This window comes from Camelus dromedarius, chromosome 3 (genome assembly GCF_036321535.1).
Source record: "Camelus dromedarius isolate mCamDro1 chromosome 3, mCamDro1.pat, whole genome shotgun sequence".
Classification (NCBI taxonomy): domain Eukaryota; kingdom Metazoa; phylum Chordata; class Mammalia; order Artiodactyla; family Camelidae; genus Camelus; species Camelus dromedarius.
In genome coordinates this window covers 27,133,060-27,153,487 of record NC_087438.1, presented here as the reverse complement: position 1 = coordinate 27,153,487, position 20,428 = coordinate 27,133,060, and the positions used below count along the sequence as shown (strand labels likewise).

At 35.7% G+C, this 20,428-nt stretch overlaps 2 protein-coding genes across 9 annotated transcripts in view; one reads left to right on the top strand and one right to left on the bottom strand.

The window, feature by feature from the left end:
* Positions 1 to 13,419, top strand: part of RICTOR (RPTOR independent companion of MTOR complex 2) — a 102,775-nt gene extending 89,356 nt beyond the window's left edge. For 4 of the 6 annotated variants that reach the window (XM_031444295.2, XM_031444291.2, XM_031444287.2 and 1 more), the window contains 5 exons: positions 728 to 961; positions 6,844 to 6,999; positions 7,324 to 7,447; positions 8,679 to 8,817; positions 8,940 to 13,419. In XM_031444295.2, coding sequence (XP_031300155.1) covers positions 728 to 961; positions 6,844 to 6,999; positions 7,324 to 7,447; positions 8,679 to 8,817; positions 8,940 to 9,014 — 728 coding nt within the window. In that variant the 3' untranslated portion in view covers positions 9,015 to 13,419. Of the gene's footprint in view, positions 1 to 727; positions 5,989 to 6,843; positions 7,000 to 7,323; positions 7,448 to 8,678; positions 8,818 to 8,939 lie in introns of those variants that run through there. The other 2 variants (XR_010378144.1, XM_064480216.1) reach the window with 2 other exon arrangements.
* Positions 13,420 to 18,043: 4,624 nt separating this feature from the next.
* Positions 18,044 to 20,428, bottom strand: part of OSMR (oncostatin M receptor) — a 51,581-nt gene continuing 49,196 nt past the window's right edge. For all 3 annotated transcript variants that reach the window (XM_031444234.2, XM_064480228.1, XM_011000602.3), the window contains one exon: positions 18,044 to 20,241. In XM_031444234.2, the coding sequence (XP_031300094.1) occupies positions 19,666 to 20,241 (576 nt within the window). In that variant the 3' untranslated portion in view covers positions 18,044 to 19,665. The remainder of the gene's footprint in view (positions 20,242 to 20,428) is intronic.

The following is a 20,428-nucleotide window of genomic DNA, read 5'->3' as shown; positions in this document are numbered from 1 at the left end:
TTTTCCATAGGATGATAAAAATTCAATTATACTTACTTTTGGGTCAACTTATAAATTATAGCAAAATAATTGAGTCAATTTAAAATTAAACCACAATATTTTTTTTTTGTGGAGGGACTTAAGGCAGTGTTTTTCCAACTAAATACCTAGCCTCTCAAAAAGACAAAAACCAGATCAATTGCTTCTGTTTTGTTTTTTTTTTAAAGATACGTGAAAAATAATTTAACACTTAACTGTCATAGGTCTAAGAAACAGCTGCTTGGGGAAAGGGAGGGAGAAAAATGTTATCACACGTTACATGATCTCTCTTTGGTGTGAGCTATAGTATTTTAATTAATATGTGCATATCAGTCCCAGGTTTAAAGCTTTATAATCTTGATTATTTTTTTAACAAGGACCGCTTTAGACTCAGAATTACTACTTTATGCAAATATTGCAAATAATTGAAATGATGCCTTAGATGTATAATAATGATTTTTTATTTTGTTACTTAACACCTCATATTAAAATAATATAAACATATCTGCTGATTTTAATTATTTTCCTAATTTAAAGCAAATTATCCTTTTTTTCTCCCCAGTTAAGGTTATATTTGAGTCATAACAAGAGTTCTGGTTTTATTCCTTAATTTCCCTTCATTAAAATTTCATACAGTTTAAGACACTTTGAAAGAGGTGTCACTGATACTGTCTTCATCAGATTATGTTTTATATTTGCTTATACACAGGTCTTCCATCTGGAACTGGAGGTCTTGTGAAAAACTCTTTTCACTTGCTACGACAGCAGATGAGTCTTACGGAAATAATGAATTCAATCCATTCAGATGCTTCTCTGTTTTTAGAAAGTACAGAAGACACTGGACTGCAGGAACATACAGATGATAACTGCCTTTATTGTGTCTGTATTGAAATTCTGGGTTTCCAGCCCAGTAATCAACTAAGTGCAATATGTAGTCATTCAGGTGAGTGATTATGTTTTTCTGGATGAATCCACCTGAATTTGAATCTGCTCCAGTCACAAGTCATCTCCCAGCCCTGTTGATCATCCCTCTTACTCCATTCTCACTACCTCAGCCTTAGTCCAGCATCTCCCTACGGAAGTGTTAGTGTTTCAGTCTCCAGTTTTGGCGCCTTCCAATTCATCTTTCATAGTACTGTCTGGTGACAGTTCTTTACTGGCTATTCATGTCCAGCACACGAGACTCTTTTTGTGATCTAAATATCTTTCTCACCATTCGCCTATCTTATAACTGACATACCATTACTGACTGACTGATGTTTTTAAACAGACTATGCTTTTTTCCATGATTCTAGGCATGAAAAATGTGTTTTCCTTTTTGTTCCTTCTTGTTCCTTCCTCTCCTCACAGACATGCGAGCTCAGCTCACACACAGACACACACAATCTTATTTGGCAAGCCCACCCCATCCTCAGAGTCAGGAGTATTTTATTTCTATTGCCCTTTGTCTATAAATCTCTTATGATAATTATTTCTTGGTTATTTTTCCCCTCCCACTCAGTAAGTTCCTTCAGGGGATGGTCTGTCATCCTTTTCATTTTTATTTTTCTAATACCTGGCTGCATACTACTTTATACACTAGGCACTCAGTATGTTTTCAGTGAGGGAGTAAATGATGCAGACCCAGATTCAGCTTTTTTATATGATTCAACAAGTGACATATATTAGCAATTATAAATTAGTATGTATGTGTTTAAAGTATTACTATAGATACCTTTTCTTGGTGAATACCACTTAGCCATCCTCAGGAAAACCTAGTGAGAACCAAAGTTCTCTGGGCCATTCACCCAGATTTCTCCTTGGTATTCTGATTCAGAGCTTCCCAACTGCTGGGTTGTGGCACACTGATATACCGCAGACAGGATATGGATTTGCTGGGATATTAACCCTTCAGTGGTTCCATGCCCCAATAGGGCCTTGATTGACAAACCCTTGGACTAGGTGCTTCCCACTATGAACAGTCCTGTCCAGGGCCCCAGCGGGCTATAATTATTTTCATTTTCTTTGAGTGAGAGGTTTGAGCAGTACTGTTCTGATGTACACAGCAAAGAAGATGCTTTTTTTTTTTTTAAAGCAGATGTATTTTGAATCATTTTTCTATACATCATTTATGGTATTTTAGTTCTTCCAAGTTCTGTTTCTTCATTTACTTATTCAGCAAATACTTATGAAGCACTTACCGTGGAGTTTTGCTGTACTGTTTTCTGTTTATTTATCAAACAAGAAATAGGGAAACCACTCTCCTAATTATTACCGAGTCACAGCACAGTCACAGCTAGTTCTAATCCATTTGTGGTCTGTAGCTGGACTAGTCATCTAGCAGAGTCTCATGAAGTTTGGGACGAGTGGAAGACTGGCTGCGGCTGGTGACGATCTCGCATTGGCACAGCCATCAGAGCCCCTTGGCTTGTTATCTAGTGATAGGAAGTGTTAGACTGAGGAGCAGTGGGGGGAGAATAACTCTTAATTGGGAAATGATTACTGCTGATACTCACCTTGGAGATGCGAAGGGAGGGAGGCTAATTGTTAAAAAGTCACTGAACCTTCACTCATTCATGCATTCAACACGTTTATTATGCCACTGCTGTAGGTCAGGCATTCGCTAAACTATGTGCTCGAAAAACAGTTGTGAGAGAAAAAAATAAAAAGACACCATCTGAGCTCTAGACCAACGGGGAAGGAAATGGATTGATCAATCACTCGAACAGTTGATACACAAATATAATATGGCATTTGTAACAGGTGCCATCAAGGGTAGGCACATCATATTAGCAAAGGAATATAACTAGGTAGGCAGATAGAAGAAGAGACATCTGAAGAAGTTGCTATGAGCTGTGGTTGAACGAATGAATAGAAGCTAACTAAGTGAAGACAGGAGTATAGAGAATTTTGAGACAGAGGAAGCAGCATGAGCAAAGGTCTTCTCTCATGGGAGCAAGCCTGGGAAGTAGAAGAGATTGAAAAGACCCGTGTGAATAGAGCTCAAAAAGCAAGGGGGAAGGAGATACAGGATCAGCCTAGAAAGATAGTAGAGACCAGGCCCTGCAGGGCCCTTCCCACCCAAGTGTGGTCAGTGAGCCGGCAGCATCAGCATCACCTGAGAGCTTCTTAGAAACACAGAATCTCAAACTCTGCCCCGCACACAGAATCAGAATCTGCATTTTAACCTGGTTAAATAACCCAGGTTATTCAGGTACGCAGTGATGTTTGAGAAGCACTTCTATTGGCCATAGTCAGGATTTTGTGTGTCAGTAAGGAGACATCCAGTTATGGCAGATAACTAAAAATAGTCCCTCTGCTATTTTAATGATCATTTTAAAGGGACATCAGGACTTGAACACCAGGCTGTCCATTCTCTAAAAACTTTCAGTCTGCTGTGTTGGTAGCGGTAGTTGTTCAAAAAATGTTAAAGCCCAGAGGAGAGGCTATAAGAATATTTCCTAACATTTTATTCTGTGTCTACCACCTTCACAGATTAGCTTATGCATTGTACACTTTAGTGTGCAAGGCGACATGCTGGCCTTTCAAAACTTAGTATTATATGTTTCTTTTGGGTCTGCTTTATATATTTCACCACATTTGCTCTAGTGTAGCTAACCAAGAGTGGGAAACCTAAGTGTTTTAGTCCATCTGTGAAAGAAAGAGCATTAGGAAAAAAAAAAATTAGCCAACTATAAAGGCTAATGGTAAGAAGATCAGTTTGAATGTCTAGGTTATTAAACTGATGATTGTGATGGCTAGGTAGAAACTACACTGGAGAGAGGAGGGCCCTAGAGAGAGAGTAATGGTTTCATCAAAATCTATACCAAAGATCAGTGGTATGCAGATGAAGGTGTAAGGGGAACGATGAGGTGGTGCCCCACGTATCTGGCCTTGCCCAGGTATGAAGTTGGAGTTGGAGTTGGAGGAAGCTAGGAAATGCTAGGACTCCAAGAAACACTGAAAACCACTGGTGTAAACATAGTGCAGTGAGTTTTGGTGTCAAGAAGACTTAGGCTCGAAGCCAAACTTTTTCCATCTTATTAGTTCTTTAATCTTGGGCAATGCACTTAGTTTTGCCAAGTTTTACTTTTTTATTTTTTCTGAAATCTCTAAATGGGAATAATTATACCTTCCTTATAGTGTGGTTTTGGTATTTAGTAACATTAAGATAAGGTTGCATTCAGTGAGCTCTCTGTAAATGGTAACACACACTAAATTGTTTATGTTAGAAATGCTATGCTCTCATAAATTCTGATGGTTCGGTTATAGTTATCTTACTGTGCTCCTGAGGAACAAACACCTCCTGCTCACTTCGTTTTACTTCCCTGCTGCCCAGGAGAATTGGTTATCAGGTGGGCACGTATATCAGCAATAGAACTTTCCTCATGGAAATTCTGTATGTTTTTAATAAATAATTGTTTCAGCATTTCCCATAATCTGTTTGGGAACTTAACTACTTTCTGGTAGGAAAAATTTAGCTTATGATTTTTCTGAATTAACCCATATGAATTTATATGTATATTATTCTTTGCTTAGAGCTTTTTGTTTTTCCCTACATAGAGTAGTTGGAGCCAGCCTTATGCTCAGATACAGGGAGTAAAGAAGGTATTCTGTCTCTTAGGGTCTGGTCTGTCCTGTGCTTCATGTCTACATTTTTAATTAATAGATAAAGCTGAGCTAGAAAATTATTAATGAAAAAGAGAGGAAACAATGAAAGCAAACAACTACAGTTAAGCTAGACATGACATAGATAAAGTGATTCAGTTAATGGACATAATGCTTCATCCAAACTAAAAATAATCTTGAAATAAAATGTTTTGAGTAAAAGTGTCTCTTCTCTCTTAAAGAGAAAGGAAATAAAGGTCCCTAAAGGTAGGTACCATCAACCCAGTATGCACGGTTTTGCCTTCAGTGGACTCATAGACATTGTCTTCCACACATAAGAAAAAGTAGGCTAACTAGCTGTTCCTTTCCCAGTTTCAGGAATTTCTGGTTCTCCTTATCCTGCAGGTTTATAGATAGTGCCTGTATTCTGTCCACATGTTCTCTGAAGTTTCTATTTAGTACATGTAATTATTTCATTAAAAAAGTTTATTCGTATGGTTAAGCATGTTTCACACACAAAAAATACCCCATGTAGCAAAAGCCTTCTGTTGTCACTATAGCTAGGGTGATGTTTCACATCTCCAAATGGGCTAAACTAATTTTTCTGGAACCTAGCTTAGCTAGAGGAACGGGGGTTTTTTTGTTTGTTTTTTGTTTTAATGAGAATGAATGATATGCTTAGAAATGAGATATGATTCTGAAAGGTTGGAAATTTGGGGGTTTGTCACTGGTTAAAGGTGAGGCTGAAATGGATTAGTTTATAACTTTTTAGAAACATTGAAGAAAGTGTGATTTTCTTACTGTTCCTTGGGCTGGAATATTTTGTCATTTTACTCCCTGGGAAGCTCATCAGTTGTGTCTAAAATAACATTCATCTCGTACCTGGTTATTCAACATTACTGGTTCTTAAGTACATCTTTAGTTCTCTCAAATCTTTTGGCAGTAGTTTTATTTTTAAAATCAGTGTAGGGGTTGTATAGCTCAGTGTGGTAAAGCACGTGCTTAGCATGCAGGAGGTCTTGGGTTCAATCCCCAGTACTTCAATTAAAAATTTTTTTAAAAAATAAATTCAATGTATAATTTAAGTAATGATGTTACTTTTAAATGCCTGACCAGAGGCATGATTTCTTGAATCTTAAAACTATGCTAAACTGATAGATCTTCTTTTCCAAGGAACCAAGATATATTCTGCCTAGATGATATAAAATAGTAGTCTTAGGAAGTGCTTAAAGGTAAGATTGAGGTGGTGGTATCTATTTTGTGGAAGACAGCATAGGGAGAGGTAGTATGTGTTGACATTGGTGTAGTTTCCTGGACTTTTAAAGATAAGCTTTTGAAAGCTTTTTTTTTTCTTCTTTTTTTCTTTTCTTTTCCTTTCCTTTTTTTTTTTTTTTTTTTTTTTTTAAATACTCTTGACAGTGTGTTGTAGTGAAAAGAGTACTGGACTGGCTGTCAAGAGGTCTTACCTTCTGGCTGAATGTGTCTCCTATCTCTGAACCTTATTTCTTAGTGTACTAAGGTTGTATGATTTTCTACATTGCCCAGTGTTACTTCCTAAAAGGATAACCAAAGACTTTCTGATTTCCATTTGCTCTGATCACTTAGTTTAAGTGCTCAGGAAAAATTTAAATTAAGAAATATCGATGTCATTTTAGTGGCACTGGGATGTTTGGTTGACCTCAAAATCCCATTTAAGGGTACCTTAGCAATGCATGGATAGTAAATTTAACTCAAAGGAAAGAACTTATAAGCCCAGGGAATATGATTCTTATGCTGATAATTATTAAATGGGGAGAACAGCAAGTCATAGAATAATAGGTACAATATAATTCCACTTACATACCCAAAGAGCAAGAAAGAGAAATTTAAAATAGCAAAATACCTGAATTTTTATATGTATATAAATGAGGAGGGTATTTAGTTTGGGGGTGGGAGGACTGGGAGAGGGGGTAGGTAAGGTATCTTCCCTTTTTATTCTGTGTACATCTTTACTTCTTTAAATAAACATACTATTTTTGTAATTTAGAAAAATAAAATCTAATGTATAAATGTCTTTGGAATTTAACAGGTTTCACTATCTGGGCAGTCTGAATTTCCTTTGAAAGTCTATATCATGGGAAGTAATTATTAAAAGCTGGAAAGAAATGACAAGGAATCATCTCTTCTGTAGTATACAGTGCAAGCATAGGAATTAAGCCATTGTGATCCTTTAATTGGGTTAATTAATTTTTCCTTCAGACCTTCAAGACATTCCATATTCTGATTGGTGTGAGCAGACTATCCATAATCCCTTAGAAGTAGTTCCCTCTAAGTTTTCGGGCATTTCTGGATGCAGTGATGGAGTGTCTCAGGAGGGCTCAGCCAGCAGCACCAAAAGCACAGAATTGCTACTAGGTAGGTTTTCAAATTCAAATCCAAGCATTGTTAAAACTGTACTTAATTTTGTTGTTGTTGGTAAGTAGTGTTATTGTCTCAAAACTACGGCAAGTCAGTTTTAGTGAGGTGTATATAGCCAACTGTTGCCCCTGTATCAGCTACTGATACGTTCCCTCTTAACTGTTGGATTTCATTGGAAAGAATTTTGCTCCCCAAATGGCTGACGGGTCATGTGCAGTTTATCTCAGTTCTGTATCTTTAGGTGAAGTTTAAAAACAGGTTTCATGAGTTACAATCATTTTCTATTGTGATATAGATCAAATATTTTAATATTCTTTTCAGGTGTTAAAACAATTCCAGATGATACACCAATGTGCCGTATACTCCTTCGCAAAGAAGTTCTGAGATTAGTCATTAATTTGAGTAGTTCAGTTTCAACTAAATGTCATGAAACTGGGCTTTTAACGTAAGTAAACTATGAGCACAAGTATTCTTTGTTCTGCTTTTTACGGTGAAAAAGATACATGAAATACTTGAAGTTAGACTAATTAGCTTACTCAGCAGTTCACAACTGCAGGCGTATCTGAGCGAGGCTAGATTTTCTTCATATACTTCAACCAAACTAACATATGGTAACAGATGGAATGCAGAAGCAGGTATGTGAATACAGCTGTCTTCTATTAAACCAGACTTTAGAAGAGATCTGTAAAAATGTAAAACAGTACTACTATTCTCACTTTTTTAGTTTTGGAAAATATAGTTATTATTCGTTATGTACATTTGCTAACTTGTAATGAGTTAATTTTTTAAATGAATTAATATTCTGAGATGTTCTCAATTTTAATTTCTTTTTGGTAATTATTGATGGCTGTGGCCCACACAAATAAGATTTTGGGGGTTCTCAATAACTTTTAAGAAGGTAGGGGAATCCTAAGACCCTAAAGTTTGAGAAAAGCTGGCCTACATAAAATAAGTGATATTTTCTTGGTTTAATTTTTCCCTATTTTTTTTCTTTTCTGTGAATAAAAGTTGCAGAATTTTTATTGCTTTTCTAAATCATAGCAACATGATAAAATTCAGGCAATCTTCAACATCTTTGATATTTAAAGCAGTGATCCTCAAAAGAAATACACCTCAGGGTTTCCTGAGGGGCTTTAAAAAATAGTAGTACAACAGATGCCAGGGTTTCTCTGTAGACTTCCTGGCCCAAAGCTGTAAGTTTAGTGGGTCCTTAACCTCTGTATTACCCATCCCCATTGCTGATCCTGAGATGCTGTCCTAGCTAAAAGCTGTTTAAAGGTTGAAATATATAAAAAGATTAGCCCAGTGAAGAATGTTAATAATTTTGGTCTAACTTTAAATACTTATTTCTATTTAAAAACTTAGTTTTGAAAATATTTGAGTTATCCTAGGCTGATAAATAAATTTTGCAATTTCTTATGGCAATGAAAAAGAATATTTCTAACTTTCCAAGTATTTGGATTTTTATCATTTTAAGAGATAACCCAAAACTTAAAATAACTAATTTACATGTAGGGTAGGAATATTTACTACTTTATATATTTATCCCAGCACATCAAATATGTCATTTAATCAATATCTGGAGGAAAAAAATTTAAAAAATGATATTTTGAAAGAAAAATAGGTAAGTCATTATTACAGTTTTTATCATATCATAGTCTTCGTTTTCATTTTAGAATTAAGGAGAAGTATCCTCAAACATTTGATGACATATGCCTTTACTCCGAGGTTTCCCATTTGCTATCACACTGCACATTTAGACTTCCATGTCGGAGGTTCATACAAGAATTATTTCAAGATGTACAGTTTTTACAAGTAAGTAGGACTTGTATTTATGAAATCTATCTTTCAAAAATAATTCTGTTTGAATTAAGTTAAAAGAGACATATCCGTTGATACACTAGAATGTCATTAACAGTTTACCACTTCTTTCCTAGATGCATGAAGAAGCAGAGGCTGTCCTGGCAACACCACCAAAGCAACCTATAGTTGATACATCTGCTGAGTCCTGACCTCATATTTATGATGTACATAGATGTATATGATATATAGTCATATTTGTGGACTTTTAAAAGCCTCAGAAAATGCTGGCTGACTGGGCAGCAAAGACAGGAATATCTTCTGTACACTGTTCCAGCAATTACTGGTACATGAACAGTTGGAACTGCGGACTTCCCTAACCAAAACAACTTCCTCTCTCCCCTAGCTGAGCCCTTTTCAGGGTTCATTGTTCATTACCACAATTTTAAGAGTTTTAGTTACCATTGTATGCAAGAGCCAAGCACTGAATACCTACATAGGTTTTCTGTTTTTTCATTTTAAGAGCATAATAACAGTGGAACAATAATAAGATATGCAGAAGCACCCTTCACACAGTTATTTCTGAATTCTTTTTTTAGGGTAAATGTAAAGATGCCTTGTTTGTTAGCTAATTTGTGGAAACCAGGAATCAGTGTCTGTGAGATGGCACCCTGTTCCCACAGTAGAGTGTGCTATAACTGCTGGTATTAGAGGGGGATCTTCGGCCCTTCCACTCTTTTCTTAATGTTTGTAACACTACTTCAGAGGTTTGTAACCTCAAAGTGAAAGAAGAGCCTCAACAACCCGGGACTTGTAAGTTATTTTTATGTTACTAGACTTGCATAAAGTTTCTTATTTGTTTTCCATCTCTTCAGTTTTGTTGCAGTGTGTTATTATAGGCTGTTTGAACCGATTAAGGTTTTTCACTACAGTTCCTGATTAAAATCAGAAAATTATTTCATATCAGTATTTCCCATTTATAGAATGCATATATTTTCAGTGGATTTCCATTTTCATTAGCTTCCTATATCACCATTTTAAACAGGAACTTGAGCAAGCACTATTAACTTAGGCCTAAAGCAAAAGAAAGCATTAAATAATACCTTGAATCTCTAGAGAAAAAGGTAAATTTGCTTACAATTTACACATTCCATGGAAAAAGAAGAGCCATAGTTCCTTTTGAGAAAATCATTAATGAAACTTATTATGATTAAAAATTGTAGTGAAAAGCCTTAAGTACCAAATTTTAAAGCAGCAGTAATTTAACTTTTATATCAGTGTTCTTGTTTTGCACAAACTAAATGCAGTGATAGGTGAGTTTATGAGTATAGTAAATTGCCTTTATCACGTTTGTGAAGTTGTTAAATTGATGAGGGCAAGGTTTTGTTTGTGTGTTTAATTTGTATATGTCTAAAGATACTTGGAAATCTTTACAGGAATTAAACATATATGCAAATTTGTATATAAAAAAGCATGGCCATCATCATTAGAATGCTTGTAAATGAAAGGATTATCTTTTTTGAGGTCTATATACAAGTAGAAAAAAAATCCAGCTGGACTGATTAGGACCCTTATGAAATTCATTTGTTTATACCATTTTACAGTTATACATCAGCCTTTGACACAGTCATAGTGCATTGATTAATATTTTCCCAAATTACAGATCCTTTTTATAACGGGCTTGTTCTTTGAGATCTCTGTAAAGAACCCTGTGAACTAGAAAACGTAACTCACAGAGAGAGATATATATATTTTTTAATTTACTGGCACTGAAAGTTCCAATTGGGATGAAGCATTTCATCTCACTTCATAACACCTCTTTGACTGCACTTCAGTGAATTGTTCTCGTGTGCACTGTGTAGCAACTTACATTAGAACAAAGCAGATAAGGGCTGTAAGCTGCTGCTTATGTTAAAAAGTGGTTCTTCAGATTTTCTTTCATAAAATTCAATTGAAGAGAAAATAAATGCTGTTTTCTTTTTAACTTTAATTTATCACTGAACCCATGTGTTTATTTAAATGTCAACAGTACTTCTAAGAACGTTGCCTGTCACCTTGGTCTTTGGTCTCGGATGATTATATACTGCCTTCCAGAGAACCAAATGTCAGAGATACTAGACCAAATAGTGGTTAAAAACTCCAAAGGAGCTAATGTAGTAATCTTTTTAATAATGGGATTAACATATTTTAGACATTCATTTTAAACACTACCTCAGTTAATATAGAGTGTAAAATCTGTGGTTTAATCCCTTGAAAGTTAACTAATTCTTTTTTGTTACACACACACATGCAACCATCCCTATCCCTGACCCCCACCTCACTCATCCATTCTGAAATGAAGTCTTCATTACTATTAGCCTGAACAGTTTTGGGGTTTTTTGATTATTACTTTGAAAGACATGTATGTATATATCATAATATTTGCCTATAGCACTTAGTTTGGGGAGACACTCAGAGCTTTGTGGTTCGCAGTAATCTAAGAAAAAAGATGTCTATACTTAAATGTATAGTGCTATTTGATTTATCCATGTTTCACTGATAGGTCTAATATGTTTTCTTTAAGTACTTATTTGTATAAAAGTAGACTTTTACAATGAAAAATGTTCACATGCAGTGCCAAGTGATAAACTTAGGTGTTTAAAAATATTAAATTATAGCAGAAAAGTTAGGAATGTCGTCAGTGGTAATAGAAATAATTGAGAAAAGCATCTATAAATAATATTACCAGACTATAAAATACCAAAATAATGTCAATACTGTAGTTTTTCAAGATTTTAGAATTAATCTTAGTCCATATATAAATTTGTACTACTGGTAATTATTGAACAATTTGGAAGAATTTGGGGAATTGTGCTGGTTGTAAACTGTGAATTTCTAATTGTAAAGTGAATTGTCATTTCTAATTGAATTTTTTTCAAGAACTGACTTCAACTTCACATACTGATAAATAAGGAAATTAGAAATTAGCATTCGTAATTAAATATGATCTAAAATTCCTTATACTTTTATTTCCTGTTTATGCTTAGATAGAGTTAAGAGGGGAAAGAAGTCTTTTCTCCCTAATAAAAATTTTTCTAATAAAGATTGGTAGCATAAGGACATTCTGTGAGACAGTGACATTAAAAGAGGCTCTTTGGAGACATATACTTTATTATACTAGTTGCTCTAACATCATGTGTTCAAGTCCTTTTGAAATGGTGTGGCTTTAATAGTTTTCAGCTCTTTTATCTAGAGCTTGAGGTAATTAAAGCTGAGTTTTTCAGGGCATATTACAATGTCAGAGTGTTCAACAGTGAGGTGTGAAAACTTCCTTAGATTTGTCTACTGCTATTTATATAAAAACATTTTTCATTCCATTCAGAGGATGCCTTTTATCCCCACATTAAAGCACAGATCATTAAGCAATAAAAATCAATCAAATTGTTACCCAAATTATAATTGCAATTATTTTTGCATGGTAAGAGTGAGGTGCTAATTTTGTGTGAGATGATCTTTGTAAACTACCTTGGGAAAGGTCCTTTGGAAGTAAGGTTTTCCCTTTTTGTCCTATGCTTCCAGTTTTGTCTCAAATTCACAATCCATGAAACATGGGGAAAAAAAGAAACAGTAGAATTAACTGAGAGTTTTATGAGAAGAGCTGTTGGAATAAAAGGACATTTCAGATTTTCCAGACTGTGAGTTAGGAAAGGTCTCCCTTGTCTCCCCATTCAGGAAATACATTATTACCAACTTCAAGAGTATCACTACAGTGAGGGTTTGATTATGAAAGCAGACCAGTGAGGTTAATAGCGATACTTGTCAGACAATATTTAAGTCTGTGAGAATCTTTCTAGGAGCATTCATGTTTTCTTTTAGTTCTAGGTTCCCAGGGTAGTTTTCATTCATAGTAGGTTTATATGACTCACACAGAATGTGGATTTTCCCCCCTTTAGAGTATTTTTGTAATGTAGGTGGATAGCTATGCCACAGCATGCATAAATTGCACATTTTGTTTGACTTTCTTTATAAAATATTTAATTTGAAAAATATAATTTATGCCAAAAAAGTATACCTTGTAACTTTGCCACTAAATAGGTTAATTTAGCACAAAATGCAAAGTCTTGGGGCAGAGCAGGGAGAGGTAAAAAATTTCATAGATAATAGTTGAAAAATATTCCATTATTGGCCTGTCAGAAACCCTAAAGCTGCATTGTAAAACAAATGGTGTAAATTAGTTTTGGAAAGTGGTAAGGGATTGTGAAAAAAAAAAAAATCTCAGACTTAATGCTCCCTGACCACTTAATTTTCTTTTTTATTTAGTAATACGCTGCTACATATTTGGAGGTTCTGGTGTTTGTAGGTCACTGAACAGACATTGAAATCTGATTTATATTGTATAACTGTAACATAGAAAGAAAAAGTATTTATATATTTTCCGTAAGAATATTTCATTGAGTTCTGTATAATTTAAATAAGGTTTGTCCCCTAATGGTTTTGCTCACCTCGATTTTTTTTTTTTCGTGGTTTTCTTGTTTTTGTATAATGTGTACAGTTTATGTCAAGGGCATTAAAAGCCTCCTGAAGCATAATCTTATCAAAGGGATACATTCTTAATAAAATGTACTTAAAATTCTTAAACTTGTATTGTTGTATTTGAAATTTTAAAACCGTCAGTGTTGATATGAATTATGTACCACTGAGGCTGCTTCGTGCAACTCCTAGTAAAAGTGACTTAGGTACCACAGAGAAAAGTCTGGCTCAGTAACACATTAGTGGCTTGTTCCAAATGTTTTAAAAGAGCTGTTTGTACTTTCTAAACACTCTTCATAGTCTAATCAAATAAATATCTTTACAGTTATTTTTTAACCTCAAATCATTGTAAAGGGTTTGAAAAAAATTGATTTTTCTTTATACAGAACAGTTCTATTTTTGCTATTAGTTGCTTAAGATACAAAATAAGTGATGATGGTTATGATAGTGACTTTTCTAAGATATTTGATTTCTCATGCAGAAACTGGCCTGCATCAGATAGGATAACCTTCAGCCACCTAACGACAAGGAGAATTACCAAGCCTGGAGAATAAAATTCAGTGTCTAAGCTAGGGTTTGTTATAGTTGACTAAATGTAATAAAATGTATTCAGAAATAGATTTGTTTTCTATAGTTTGTTTTTTAAGCATATTTATGTATATCACTTTCATATTTCCTTCCATTGTATATCTCTACATAGGTATGTTTTTCAACAAAAATAATTGGCCCCAAATAGACTAAAAAGCGGATTTAATCATCATCAAATAGCTCATTTTTGAAAAATGTGACAATAGTGCTGCACTGCAGAATGCTTGTTTTATAAAAACTCTAGTATATAAAGATAAAAATAAAGTACTGTCTTAGTCCATTCAGGCTGCTATAATGAAATACCACAGACTGGGTAGTTTATAAACAATAGAAATGTATTTCTCACAGCTTTGTAAGCTGGAAGTCTGAGATCAGGCCACAGACTTCCTGTGTCTTGTGTCTTCATGTGGCACAAGGGACTAGGAAACTGTGGTATCTCTTAGTAGAGTATTAATCTCATTCATAAGAGTTCTAGCCTCGTGACCTAATAACCTCCCAAACACACCTCATCTTTGGGTGTTTGGATTTCAACATAGGAATTTGGGGGAGTTGCTCATTCAGACCATAGCAACTAATTTTACACTGATTTCAAAACAGGAAACCAAAATGTACTAAAACTTCGTTGCTTTAAGGCTTATCTTAGAGGACTGAGTCAGCTACATTTGCCTCGTCCTTTAAATTGAATATATTTAGTTACTGTGTTGTAACTATTTTAACTGCTAATTCTGAAGACTTCCTATCTTCTCTTGTATCTCTTCAAGGGTTTTAAAAGTCCTACTTTATGCAAAATGTTTAAATTCTTTGAGATGAAAGTCAACTCATCTTTCAGCAGAGATCTTAGAAGAAATATTAGATGTCAAATTCAACCTGATTTTCTTTTTTTAAATGTTATTGTTTATTGAAGTGTAGGTGATTTACAATGTTAGTTTCAGGTGTACAGCAAAGCGATTCAGTTATACACATACATACATATTTTTTCAGATTCTTTTCCATTATATGTTATTGTAAGAAAATGAATATAATTCCCTGTGCTATGCAGTAGGCCCTTATTGTTTATTTTATAAATAGAGGGTGTATCTGTTAACCCCAAACTCCTAATTTATCCCTCCCCCACTGTTTCCCCTTTGGTAACTATAGTTTGTCATCTGTGTCTGTGAGTCTTATTTTTGGTTTGTAAATAAAATTTGTGTCTTTTTTTTAGATTCCACATATAGGTGATGTTATATAATATTTGTCTTTCTGTCTGACTTCACTTAGTATGATAATATCTAGGTCCATCCACATTTCTGCAAATGGCATTATTCCATTCTTTTGTATGGCTAAGTAATATTCCATTGTGTGTGTGTATATATATATAAATATGTGTATATGTGTGTGTGTATACATATCTATGCCATATCTTCTTTATCCATTCATCTGTTAGTGGACATTTAGATTGTTTCCATGTCTTGGCTGTTGTAAATAGTGCTGCTATGAACACTGAGGTGCATGTGTCTTTTCGAATTACAGTTTTCTCCAGATAAACGCCCAGGAGCGGGATTGCTGGATCATACGGTAAGTCTATTTTTAGTTTTTTAAGGAAACTCCATACTGTCCTCCATAGTGATTGCACCAATTTACATCCCCACCAACAGTGTAGGAGGGTTCCTTTTTCTCCACACCCTCTCCAGCATATGTTATTTTTAGACTTTTTGATGATGGCCATTCTGACTGGTGTGAGGTGATACCTCATAGTTTTTATTTGTATTTCTCTAATAATTATCAAAATTGAGCATCTTTTCATGTGCCTGTTGGCCATCTGGATGTCTTCTTTGGAGAAATGCCTATTAGGTCTTATGCCCATTTTTGATTGGGTTGGTTTTTTTTTTTTTGATATTAAGCTGTATGAGTTGTTTGTATAGTTTGGAAGTTAGTCCCTTATTATTCAAGTCATTTGCAAATATTTTCTCCCATTCAGTAGGTTGTCTTTTTGTTTTGTTTACGGTTTCATTTGCTGTGCAAAAGTTTTTAAGTTTGATTAGGTCCCATCTGTTTATTTTTGCTTTTATTTCCATTACTCTAGGAGCTGTTTCGAAAAAAATACTGCTGCAATTTATGTCCAAGAGTGTTCTGCCTGTTTTTCTCTAGGAGTTTTATAGTATCTGGTCTTACATTTAGGCATGTAACCCATTTTGAGTTTATTTTTGTGTATGTGTTAGAGAATGCTCTCATTTCATTCTTTCACATGTAGCTGTCCAGTTTTCTCAGCACCACTTATTGAAGAGACTGTCTTTTCTCCATTGTATATTCTTGCCTCCATTGTTGTATATTAATTGACAATAAGTGCGTAGGTATATTTTTGGACTTTATCCTGTTCCATTGATCTATGTGTCTGTTTTTGTGCCAGTACCATACTGTTTTGATTATTGTAGATTTGTAATATAGTCTGAAGTCAGAGAGTGTGATTCCCCCAGCTCCGTTCTTTCCCAAGATTGTTTTGGCTATTTAGGATCTTTTGTGTTTCCATACAAATTAAAAAAAAATTTGTTCCAGTTCTGTCAGAAATGTCATTGGTAATTTGATAGGGATTGCACTGAATCTTTAGATTGCCTTAGGTAGTATGGCCATTTTAGCAATATTGGTTTTCCAGTCCAAGAACACGGTGTATCTTTCCATCTGTTTGTGTCGTCTTCAATTTTTCATCAGTGTCTTACAGTTTTTGGAGTATAGGTCCTTCACCAATTTAGGTAGGTTTATTCCTAGGTATTTTTTTTTTTTAATGTAGTGTTGAATGGGATTGTTTCCTTAATTTCTTTCTGTTATTTCATTGTTAGTGTATAGACATGCAACTGATTTTTATATATTAATTTTGTATCCTGCAACTTTACTGAATTCATTGATGAGATCTAGTAGTGTTCTGGTAGCTTCTTTAGGATTTTCTGTGGGTATGTGATCTGCAAACAGTGACAGCTTTACTTTTTCTTTTCCAATTTAGATTCCTTTTATTTCTTTTTCTTCTCTGATTGCAGTGGCTAGGACTTCAAAACTATGTTGAACAAAAGTGGGCAAGAGTGAGCACCTTTGTCTTGTTCCTGATCTTAGGAGGAAATGCTTTCAGCTTTTCACCATTGAGTGTGATGTTAGCTATGGGTTTGTCAAATATGGCCTTTATTATGTTAAGTTACGGCCCTCTATGCCCACTTTCTGGACTGTTCTTTATCATAAATGGATGTTGAATTTTCGACCTGACTTTCTTAATAAATACACATTCTACTGGAGAATCAGTGTCACTAGAATTAGTATGAGTCAGGTGTTGGATGTCAACAGGCACTTTCAGCAGGTCCATGGCTCTGCTGTGTGGACTGTCCCAGCCTGTCTACCTGCAGCTGAGGACCAGTCATTAGGCCAAAGTATAATTTATAGGTTATTAATGCCAGTCCTGCCCACCATTAAAATATGCTGATATTTTAAGGAATTATTACTAATTTGACTTTAAGTGTGATTTTCTAGAAGGTATTACGGCTATATTAGAAAAAATAGAGCCCTTTTAGAGAAACACAAATATTTACAAATGAAATCATGTGATTTTCTTCAAAACAGTATCAGGAGGGAGAGTAAATAAGGGTATGAATGGGTTGAAACAGCCATGATTTAGTGGCTGTGGGAGCTAATGATAGTACATGATGGTTTGTTAAACTCTCCTTTTGTGTATATTTGAAATTCTCCATGTGTTTTTTTTTAATCCTAATAATTCTGACACACGAATACAGATTTCAAAGTTTCTGAGTAACACTTCTTAAAACAATGCTGTAAATGGCATATAGGGTTTAAGTATTGAGTTATTTGGTTATTTACAAACATGGGAGAGGAATGTGATATAAGCACAAAGCTGAGGTGTAGCTCAGCATTTCCTGTTGGTATGTTGTTACATTTCAGAAAGACGTCTTCGTTTGATTTAGGCCAGTGAGTCTCAAAGTTGAGTATACATCTGAATGTCTGGGAGCTAATGAAATGTATAGAGATTCCAGGCCTTGTGTCACAGAGGGTGAGGAGGTTCGGAGTGGTACCCAGGAATTTATATTTTTTGTATGCTTATGACGTGATTTATTGGCCGTACTAATTGTTAGATTTCCATTTCTTTCAGGTAGAGAAAACAAAATAATGCTATGGTGAAATGTTTTAATTAAGGCTCATTGCAACAAAAATGACTTCAAGGTTTTGTGCATTTTTTTAAAGAAAATGCTTTACAAAGGATACTATTTACAAATCAGTCATCACTATCATTGATGCTCTGTGTACTTTTAAAGTTGCATCATGACAAAGCAACACAAAGAGGCTAAATGATAACGATACTGGCCCTAAAGTCTTCTCGAAACTATCAGACTCAAGATACTTGTTTGAAACTATGTTAGTACACAGCGAATTATTCCAGCAAAAGGCTTAGTTACATGTAAGGAAAAAGATGAAAAGCCTGAATAGAATCCTGATTTGTGTATATTTAGGTCAGTTGACAGCCACCTTCCTTTAAGCTGTGGTCCTTCTCTTTCTTAACAGTGTGGAAGGCACGGGGCAGGGTGTTTGGTACACAGGCAGTGTCACTTCCACCACAGCAAAGAAGAAGAAACTCCTATTTGTGCTTGTTTAGAAATGTGAGAAATTCTTAAGGGTTGATGGGGAGAAAGAAGAGAAAGGAACTCTTAACGTGACTGAACACCCGTTACGCACCAGGTGCTTTGCATATATTTGTTCTAGGAGACAGAGCTGCTGTGAGCCATTACAGAAGTTCCCGCTGTTTAGCTTCTTACAGCTACATCTAAACAATGTCCAACAATGAGGTTTCATTCTGTTAGTATCATAGGAATATAAGGCAGTGAAGGTGTTTCCTTGACCCAGACAACCTTTTGCAGAGTCCAAAGGATGCTCAGTGAAAATAGGTCATTTATATATTATAGTTCTTGAAAAGAAGAGGAACCATAAAATGTGAATGGAATTAACAACATCTTTTCCTTTTTTCTATTCTGAGGTAGTCATCAAAAATCGTGGTAGAAGACACATCGACTAAGTGGGAGTGCTATAATCCTGCCACTAAGGCCGGGGTTCCTTGCCAGTTCCACTCTTTGACTGTGGTAAACAGGACAGTCGTGGGGATCTCACTGGCTCATTCCCACATCTTATCCATTAGGTCAGGTCTAGGCCCCCAGTAGAGTTCATTTTACTGAATCAGTGAACTACAAATTATCACTTCAAGGCAAGTCTAAAATGTGTTTCAGTCTTAAACATCTGTGACTTCATTAAACACATCCAGAATAAATTAACATTGACAACTTATGCTCCAGTAACACATTTTCAGTGGCCTTTATTAAAGCCTTAAATCTAGTTCCTTTACCCTTAAGATAACTAAATGTGGGCGTAAAACTAGATGGAAATACTTTCTTGCTAAAATCTGGACTTCTAGGACCAGAGCCACCCTGTCCAGTACTGAGTGGACGGGGTCTATCCCTATGCCAGGTGCCAGGCCTGCTGTTACAAAGGTGAGCCTGGAACACACAGCAGCAAGGTACACCTGTTCTCCCTTGATCCTGCCATTTCCACAGCGCGCATGCTCCAAGGAGGAATGTTAAGTTCCTCAGCTTCTGACCTTTGAAACCTAGGAAGATTATATAAGTTAGACCTGCCAGTGGTGACAGTTCACTGGGATTAAGCACCGAGGTATCTGGTGATGGAATGGTGCCGGCTGCGCTTCTCTTAGTGTCTGTGTAGCATAAGCATGTGAAGGGGGGGCACTGATTAGCGGTAGTGTTCACTTTGGTCTAAAGGGGTAGTGGAGGAGAGGCCGCTGTTCTCAGCTGGGGGAGGTGAGGCAAGACCCAGGGGAATGGCCATTTGCATTTTATACTCTGAACAGAGTACTGGCTCTGGTGGATTTGCTGGCAGACTGTCCTTGTCTCCAGACATCTGTGATGCCAGCTGGGATACATAATTCAAACTAGCTTCTCCGGCTGCAGTTTCTCCCAAGGAGTTCATGTAGTTTTTCTCTAGTGCCTTTAGTAAATTTTCAGGTGAAGTCAACGGTCCCGGCTGACCTGGTAGGGCCTCTGGGGTTACTGGGAAATGGCCACAAGAACCAGAGTCCGCAGCTGCCTCATTATAGGTTAAGTTCTCAAAACAGATGCAGGGTCCAGGGCCAGAGTAGTTCTTCTCTGCTGGGAGGAGGTAAAGATAGGCGGGCTTAGTAAATTCTGTTTCCGTGAGTGACTTGCTGGCACCTAAGAACTGTATCTTACTCCCTTCTGGCTTGTGTATAACTTCAATAGCATCTGGGACACAGTCGCTGACGTTCATTATTGTCAGGTGAGGGTTCTCCTGGAACAGAAACAAAAAACACGCAATGGTAATGTGTGTGTGTATCACAGTATATGAAATACATGACATGCACTTAGAGCTTCCATTTTTTGTGTGTTTTATCCTGGTCACAAGCTAATTGGAGGTGGTGTTGAAAACCAAAAGATACCCTCTGACAGAGGAAATCAGAGCTGCGTTCACCCATTTC